At 37.6% G+C, this 9214-nt stretch overlaps 1 protein-coding gene across 3 annotated transcripts in view; it reads left to right on the forward strand.

Annotated features, from left to right (window-relative positions):
* MPHOSPH8 (M-phase phosphoprotein 8) overlaps positions 1–6850 on the forward strand; it is a 55060-nt gene extending 48210 nt beyond the window's left edge. Inside the window, exons 11-14 of one of the 3 annotated variants that reach the window (XM_054577462.1) lie at positions 1422–1576; positions 3669–3796; positions 4759–4842; positions 5331–6850. In XM_054577462.1, coding sequence (XP_054433437.1) covers positions 1422–1576; positions 3669–3796; positions 4759–4842; positions 5331–5372 — 409 coding nt within the window. In that variant the 3' untranslated portion in view covers positions 5373–6850. The remainder of the gene's footprint in view (positions 1–1421; positions 1577–3668; positions 3797–4758; positions 4843–5330) is intronic. The other 2 variants (XM_054577464.1, XM_054577463.1) reach the window with 2 other exon arrangements.
* The last annotated feature ends 2364 nt before the right edge of the window (positions 6851–9214 follow it).

Raw genomic sequence — 9214 nt, forward strand, 5'->3', positions numbered from 1 at the left:
TCAGAGAGGGAGGAAGAGAAAAACATCAACTGGTTGCCTCCCATACATGTCCTAACTGGAGATAAAACCCACAACCTAGGTATGTGCCCTGGTATAAGAGGAGACCCACGACTTTTTGGTATATGGGATAATGTTCCAAGCAATAATTTGTGTGACTTGGACTAGCATTTGTGACTGCAAGGAATCCTGGGAAGCCAGCATATCTCAGTTTGTTCACATGGGTAATAAATTCAGATAGCCTACAAGTAGGGTGCCCAGTCTTCCTTGTTTGCATGAGACATAGGGATTCCTGCGATGTTGGACGTACCTCCTGAAACCAGGTAAGTTGTTTACTTTGCTGGTGAGATAGTTTAAAAATATTTTCTGCCCTTTTGTGGTCATCACTGAAGCACCAGCAGCCAAAACACATAGTTCAATTTATTACTTCTGACTGGAGCAAGAACTGTAAAAGATACTTCGATGCATCTTCCCACATTTGCAGGAAGATTATGTCTTCCCCTGTTTCCAGAGAACTGAGAAGTACAGTATTCGATTAATGGCCATCCCAAAGGATGGTGAAGTTCAGGTTGTGTGAGGACACTGTAAAAGACAGCAAATTGGCAGACCGGTCCAGGTTTACAGGAAGAGTTATTTCATTTACACTGAACGAGTGCAGCCTGTAGGAAAGCTAATGGTACAACTGTTTGTGTGGGCATTCACCCCAGGAAAGTAGTTCCCACGAGACTAAAGGTGAACAAACAGCAAAAAGATCCTTGCCAAATCTGGTCAAGTAGGAAAGAAAAAGGACAAATACAAAAAACAATTGAGAAGATGCTTATATACAACTTTTATTAAAAACTCTTAAAATGACAGGTGTGGCCCAGAGTGAGTTGGGTGTTGTCCAACAAAGTGAAAGGTCTCTGGTTCAATTCCTGGTCAGGGGATGCAGGCCACATCCCCAGTTGGGTGTACGAACAGCAGCCAGTCTTTCTCCCTTTCTCCCTTCCTTCCCCTCTCTCTAAAAATAAATAAAATCTTGTTTTAGAAAACTTTTAAAACAGAATTTCTGATTTAGCACTAATCATTTGCTTCCTAAACTAAGCACTGTTAAGTGTGTATGGCAGTTCTTAAACTTATTTTTAAAATACAATTCATGTTTTCATTTTTCCAAATTGATCATTTATTAAAAAGATAGTATTAAGCACAGTTTATGGGGCAGGCACTATGAGAGAGCAGCAGGGGAAGACTTGCCCTCTTGAAATCCGAATTCCTGGGAAAGGACACCGTAAGAAAGACAGATGGCACATTAGATGCTGAGTGCAGGCAAGCAGGATGAGGGGACTGGTGGTTTTTAAGGTTGACCTGGATTCAACAGTTAATAATTTTATGGCTCATGAATGTTTTGTTTTGCACTAACAACTTCCTACATATTTTTTTATTAGACTTTCAAGAGTGGCAGAAGAAACCATAAAGGATTACTTTGAAGCACGCCTTGCTTTGCTAGAACCAGTTTTTCCAATAGCATGTCATCGTCTCTGTGAGGGGCCAGATTTTTCAATGGATTTCAATTACAAACCCCCACAGAACATACCAGAAGGTAAGACTATGTTTTCTCTGAGTTTGAAATGTGACACTGTAACTATTGACCAATTTTTAGATAGAGCTCTGTTAAAAGCTCTAAGAAAATTCCATTAGTATCAACAATTATATAAAATACTTAATAACAGCTACTATGGCAGGAAAAAAGAGACCAGCTAGTACCTACCATCCTAGGTGACTTTGAGGGGTCAACAGAAGATGGTGTTAGGGCTTGTTTAAAAAGTGTGGAAGTTGGGGCTTAATAATTAAACTAGTTTTTATTTAAAATTTTAGATTCTGAACCCAAAATCAGTGGTTTTCATTAATTATTTTTATTGCTAATAGTCTTTTTGAAAAAAGGACAAAAGTCTGCCCTTTAATAGCAGGAGATACAAACTTCAGTTCTGCTTCCTTGCAGAACTTGCAGAACAAGGTGCTTGCAGGTAACATGACTGTGCCTTCTCCAGAAACAGATGCCACAAACTTTCAGAAAGCAGGGTCTGCCTGAAAGTAGGAAACTGGGCTCTGGCTGTTCTGTTTAAATAAATAAAACCCTGCCACCCATTAATAGTCTATATGAGGTCTGTCCAGAAGGTATCCAACCATGTACTATGAAAAAGAGACATGAAAGAAGATACAAGAAACATTGTACATGGGACAATGATGCCTATCATTGTCCTTCAAAGTAGGCACTTTGGAACCTCACACAGTTCTCCCAGTCACCATCAGCTGCCCCATCCTATTTTCCTGAATCTCACTGACAGTCTGAAATCTCTTCCCTTTCAAAGGTGATTTTAGTTTTGGAAAAAGCCAGAAGACACATGGCGCCAAATCTGGGCTTTAGGGGGACTGTGTCACCAGGGGGTTGGCTGTTTTATAGAAAACTCTGCACAAAACATGATGCATTGTCATGAGGAAGCTGCCAATCACTAGCTGTCCATACCTGTGGCATTCTGAATCATCTGAATAGTTTCCCCAGAGAAATGTTGAAAGTTAATGCCAAATTTGGTGCAGATTCCTTCTCTACTCCGTCATTTTGAACGAGACAGCCACATAGTACACACACACACTCAATGGCGCCTAACACCCCCATGGACTGGTACAGTGAAATCATCATCATTAATGCATGCACATTCCAGTGTACACTCTTTGGCTGCCAGGTTCTATCAGTATGGTGCAAACCTTTCTTGTTATATTAACAATGGCTGGACTTTATCTTGACAGACCTCGTGTATATATATTTTTAAAAATCTAGTCAATTAAAGACAGTAATTTTGGTGAACTTGGCACTGTAGAGTCATGATTTGTAATTTTGACTATGCATACAGTCATGTACAAGGTGTGTGCTCTTCCCCTCTAGACCCAGAAAAAATAAAGCAAGTGGTTCTTCATGGTCTTCAGGAGGAAGTCTCCTCTTTAAAGTTCCTGATTCGATTCCTAGTCAGGGCACATGACTGGGTTGCAGGCCAGGTCTCTATAGGTGGGGGCATATAATGTTTCTTTAACTCCTCTTTCTCCCTCCCTTCCCCTCTCTGAAAGTAAATTAAAAAAAAATTTTTTTTTTTAAAGAGCTCATGTAGCTATTTTGTTGTATTATTAAAAACTACAGCTTTTCTTCAAAATGAATCTTGCACAATATTTTGGACATTGAATGACATCTTCAATTCTCAACTTTCTTTCCAAAAATAAAAAAAAGAGACTTTTTGCTATTAATCACAAAATTTGGAAAAGGCAAAACAGTATGTGGAAGACAATGGAAAATCACTCAAACCCACACCCAAACACAACCACCAACAAAAGGTCCAGCAGTTTGTATTCATGGATATTTATGGATACAGCAAATGCCACCTTTAATATAGAAAAAAAATTCTAAAAAGCTGTTCAACGAGCTTATCAGTAGGAACTATTTGGATTAAAAAAGTCATAGTTTGGAAATTGAAGGTTGTCTCCACTGGGGAGGAAAAAGTGGGTAGGGCAAGTGCACAAAGGCTGGCTTGGGCACATCCATGTACCATATTGTGCTAGCCCCACCCACCACCCTCCTTTGGGGCTCTGGAAGGTGAAGTTTCAAGGATTGGGTTAAAATCTGTGTTTGCATCTCCCCTGCTCAGGCTCTGGCATCCTGCTGTTCATTTTCCATGCAAACTTTTTGGGTAAAGATGTTATTGCTCGGCTCTGTGGACCATGTAGTGTACAAGCTGTAGTTTTAAATGATAAATTTCAACTTCCTGTTTTTCTGGTAAGATTTTCTATAGTTCATTACTGAAAAGTACATTTTTCTAATTAAAAGATAACTTTAAAAATGCTGTTTTAATAAAATTTATTATAATTCAGTAAAGCTGTTGTTTGAAATGAGGCAGTAACCCATAATCATCCTAAATTTGTCAAAATCTTTCTAAATGTTTGGTAGCTGAACCTGAAATTGTTTATCATGTCTTAAAAATTAACATTCAAAATATAAATTCAATTTTAATTAAATATTATGCCTTTTCCCATCATTATGATTATAAACCACCATTCACTTAAAGGAAATTCAAAAAGAAAAGTATGCTTGGTCATGATATAATTTTGATTTGTATTATAAACTTTAAAAAATAAAAATGTAATAACTGATCTGTTAGTGGCTGCTATATACATTCCATGCACCAAAAGGTTGTCAGTTTGATCCTCAGTCAGGGTACATACCTAGGTTCCTGGTTTGATCCCAAATGGGGGCCTGTACAGGAGGCGATAGATAGATGTTTCTCTCTCTCTCTCACGCACACACATCAATGTTTCTCTCAAAAATCAATGGTAATGTGTCCTTGGGTGAGGATTTAAAAAAAAAAAAAAAAAGGCTCCTGAAGCACCTTCATGCATGATTGCTTGGCCACATTTACAACTTTTTCCTTAGGCTGAATTAATAAGCAAAATTAAGCAGTTATGAATATCTTCAACACTCAGGTTGTATATGACTGAATACATTCTAATCCTAAATATTTATTTGGATATTGTTTTATCATTTGTAGTTTTTTTAACATATCAAGAGAAAAGTAGCAAAGAAATTGCAGCTTATTGCCTCAAGAATTCAAATACGAAACTTGTGAAGTCCTAAAAGGTTCTAGACTCTTCAGATCACATGTACTGTTAAGTCTTGGCCTAAACATTTGTAGGTATAGAAGTTGAAACATATACTGACCCTTTTTTGGTCTCCTTCCCTAGGATAGTCATTTTGTTTATTCATTCAGCCCTGTTGCAGGCCTCAATAAACTCTTCATAAGGTTGACAGAGGCACCCTCTGCTAAGGTGAGAAGCCTTTGCTCATATTCAGTGTTCCTACTTGAATTGTTACTCTTGGTGACTTTTTAAATCATGTGGTTTCCAGGTATACCTGTCCTAGAGACCAGTGCTACCTCAGGTAGCAGTCAGTGCGAGGTGCCCCATCTTAATATATGTGTGTGTATATATATATTTTGCATCTCTATAGCATCCAGTTCTCTCTGGGTTGTCTTCTAGGCTTTGGTATTTAATTGCCATGTATGTCTCTAGGCTAGTCACTAACCTAAAAATGAGGCTGGTATCTGTGTAGTAGTGTATATTAAATATAATAAAAATTCAAGTTTATAATCACTTTGATTTTTTAATTAAAACAGTTATAACCTAACTAAACTGTTAACTAATTTGAGAATTTGGCAAATAAGAGGAACAAGACTTGGGCATGTGTATTCTTACCCTCTTCTAAGAAAGGAGAGCTACCTCTGTGCTGATTCCTATGCCTTGTTTTCTTTCTATAGGTAAAGCTGCTAATAGGTGCGTACAGAGTGCAGCTGCAATGACCAAACAATGAATCAGGATGGACTGGCTTTCAGACCTGTATATTTCTAAACACTCTCTTACAAGCAGTTTAGAATTCTTGGCACTGCTAACACTTCCAAATTTAAAATTTTATCTGTAATCCTCATGCAGTTTAAGTCTCTAAGATGGAACACGGTGTTCTAATATATCATAAAATACAGAAATGTGCATATTTTGTGCCAGTATTTTCTTAAGTCGGTGTTGTGTCCAAACTGCCTATTTCGGTTTTCCACAACGTGGAATGGTGCATAAAAGGGCTTAGAAAATTTCTAGCTTCAAATTCATTAATTTTTCACCCTTGAAGTTTGAGGGAAGAGAGCTGATCTATTTGTAATATGCAGTTGCCACACATTCCAAGTTGGAGATGACAACTTTGTATGTTTCCAGTTATCCTTTATTTGAAAAGATAAGAACCTAAGAAATAGAACAGTGTCCACAAAAACCTTGTGAGGTCTGAAACGGAATTACCCTTACTTTGAACACAGGGGAGGTCAGCAGAGCTTTGCCAGTAAGGCTCATGTGGGGTGGTTATTGTTCCTGTGGACTTTTCCCGTAGGTCCAACTTTGGTGTTCTTTTAAGAAACAGTTGGCTAATTAATAAACCAAGCTCAGTTTAGATTATAGAAATGTATAAAACTTAGTTCCTGATTAGTTTTATAATTGAGTTCTAATTTTAATGAAAAAATTTCAGAATATCATGTATTAGACCCACATATTATGTTTACAAATTAGAGAGCCATCTTTACATACTAATAAAACTGCCCTTTTTTACAATTTGCTCAATAAAACACCACAATGTTGGTCTTTCTGTTTTCTTTTGGTATTTACCTTGTTTTGAGATACAATGTGTACTTTTTAGCTAAATGGTGTTTGGGGTTGGACTCCTTCAACTAGATAGAATTTTGTGCTAGTACTGTATCCAATTTCATAGCTTCCTAGAAAAAAGTTACGAGATTTTTGTTAGCAACAATGCATAGATCAGGAGTGGGACAGCAGTACATGTAAGCGAAATGGGCTTTTTAAGAAAATTTCCATTGTGTCCAAATTCTACCTAAAATAATCCTGCAACTTTATGAGAACATATTAAATGAGCTTACACTATTTATCAGGAGGCATGGCTATCTAGGGCAGAAAGTAAGTAGTGAATCTTAGCATAGTTCCTTTAGGAGTTGAGGCTGAGAAATAAGAAAGCTGTGAAAAGTCAGCAAGGGGAAGATGGGCAAGTTATTCTGACTGAACTAGGGAACTTAAAGTTTGAGATCACTATACCTTGTCTGTGTCAGCTTTTACCCACCCTGTGCCAGGCATGCTAGTAAACCATGTAAGCAGTGTGTCTATTAGGATTATGTGTAGAGCCACACAATTTAATACAGTTGTTCTGCTCAGAACTATAGCTTTCTCTATAGCAGGTAAAAAACCTACTTGTCCCTGAGTGGGAAATGCTGAAAGTTCTGGCTTCTTATATGTGCAAAGTGTGGACAGTGATTTCTCTGGAAATCAAAGCAATCTCCTTGTATAAAATGTGTATGATACAGAACACATACTTGAGCTTATCATCTTGGCCATTAAGCTGGTCATCCCAAATGGGAGGCATTATATTTTGGTTAGAGTCCCTGAAACACAGTACACAGCTTTTTGCTTTCATTTTATTTTGTAAAAGAAAAAGAAAAATCACTCCTCAGCCATTACGCCTTTCCAGTATATAATACCTGAGAACACATACTCAAGTTAATTCAGTTAGATCAACTTCCTAACCACACCATTCAGATCTGGTCTACTCTTGAGTGTAGCTATAAACAGCACATTACATTCTTTTGTTTGCAAAACCTTGTACCAAAGAGAGTACCTAATAACACTAAATGATACAATTAGATGGCGGGTTTGATTTCAGTCTAGGACTGAAATTACTCAATTTCGCACAATATCTTCACAAATGATTTCCATCTGAATTCTAAATTTGCAGAATTTATTCAGAAGAATGTCAGGAGGTAGCAATTTGAAACTCGGGTGCTGCTTTTAAAATTCTACTTAGTCTTAAGAATCATAGGAGAACTCACCTATGAAAGGGCCTCAGAAAGCATTCACCGTGAAAGTCCAGTCTGAGTAAAACCTGGGAGAAACAGAAAAGTGAAAGGAGACTGCTTAGCACAGAGCAGAGAAGCAGAACATACAAGATGGGACAAAAGTGGGTTTATCACTAGTGGTTCATAGTGGAAATAATACAATAAATAACAACTAGTAATAGAAGAGTAAACTCACAACTGAAACCTACTTTTACCCAGGCCTGTATATACCAGAATAGCAGAGTGACTTAGGAAATGAGAACTTTGAGAATTTTTATTTTCATAGTTAATATTTCATAGCATAATACTGGTAAAACCCTGAAATTAAAGTTCTGAAACTTTAAACTTTGTTCAGTTTAGAGGACAGCTGATGGAATCCACCCTGCTTCCTCCATCCTGTGCTGACCTGAAGATAAAATACACCTTTCCCACCCACTCTGGGATCTCTAGGCCTGGCTTTTTCCCTCTCCATACAGTAAGTTGCAAATTGTAACAACAGTGAGGGTTCACAATTCAGTCAGGAACAAACTAAAACAAAATTGGGAAATAGTTATCGGTCCATAAACTCAGAGCTCCCACAGGACCCCCAGTTGGAATTTGAACCTAACATCTGGCATCATTTCAACATGTAAGAATATAATTTCCATTACTCTGCAACATATTATCTCTGCCTTACTCATATGGCCCATTATTTACTTTCCTTGGGCCAAGATGTATGCTTTGTAATAAAAATATGATTTTTCTCACACCTGTGCCAAGTTTCGTGAATGGTTCCTTATCTTGGGGATTGACCCAAAACTGGAGGTTTTGTGGAGTGGTAAAAAGTCCCTCCAGTGGTTCACTCTGTATTTGTGGGCTGCTACACTAATACTTTAACCAGCAAGACCACACAAAAAATAAGTTTGCACTATTCCAGGTATCTTTTACCATAGAAAATGTGTCCATGAGGCCTAATTTTTAAATGTCATGTTATTGCTCATATACCCATACATTGCTTACATGGAGTAATAAACTCACAAATGAAATACAGTTGGTTTCCTGGCTTTTTTCCTCCCATGTCATGACAAGCATTTCATTATATAGAAAATAATCTGAGTTACAGTCACTGAGCAGCAGGTCTGAAAGTATTCATAAACTGACAATCTATTTGAACTATAAAGTATTCTCCAGTAATTCACTTCTAGAACAGGCATTTTGTTGTGAGCTTAGAGATTAAGTGCCTGAAGGGGTAACACATTAGTACTTAAAAGCAGTGGTACCCTAACCAGAGCCACCCCACCTGGGTAGAAATTTCAGGCAGAAATCCCATGCAGGCCAGCAGGGGTCTGCTGTCACAAGCCCGCCCCCATGGGCCTATGCTGCACCTCCAAATGTGAGAACTGTTTCAAAGGACCACCTGAAAATGCAGTCAAATTTTTTTAATAAGATTTTTGAAGGAAAATTGTGTCATGTCACTTCCTCTATGAGAATTCCATCTGTATTTGGTGTTTTATTAATATTCACAAAGTTAATAAAATTTAATATCTTCCTGGAACAAACATATCTTTTCACTGACTAGCAAATAAAAATGTATAATAAAAAGCAGTTACTGCAAATTACCAGTATTTTTTTTTTAACCAAAATTAACTTCGAAATCCTAAAGCTCCAATAACATTCACTTGACAAGCTGACAAGCTCTCTTTGATGACCACCCAATACCAGGGCTTTGGACTGTGGCACAATTAGATTTTTTTTCCCCCCCTGTACTCATAGGTTAGTGG

This window comes from Pteronotus mesoamericanus, unplaced genomic scaffold (assembly GCF_021234165.1).
Source record: "Pteronotus mesoamericanus isolate MK-2021 breed Mesoamerican mustached bat unplaced genomic scaffold, CSHL_Meso_final contig_433, whole genome shotgun sequence".
Lineage (NCBI taxonomy): Eukaryota > Metazoa > Chordata > Mammalia > Chiroptera > Mormoopidae > Pteronotus > Pteronotus mesoamericanus.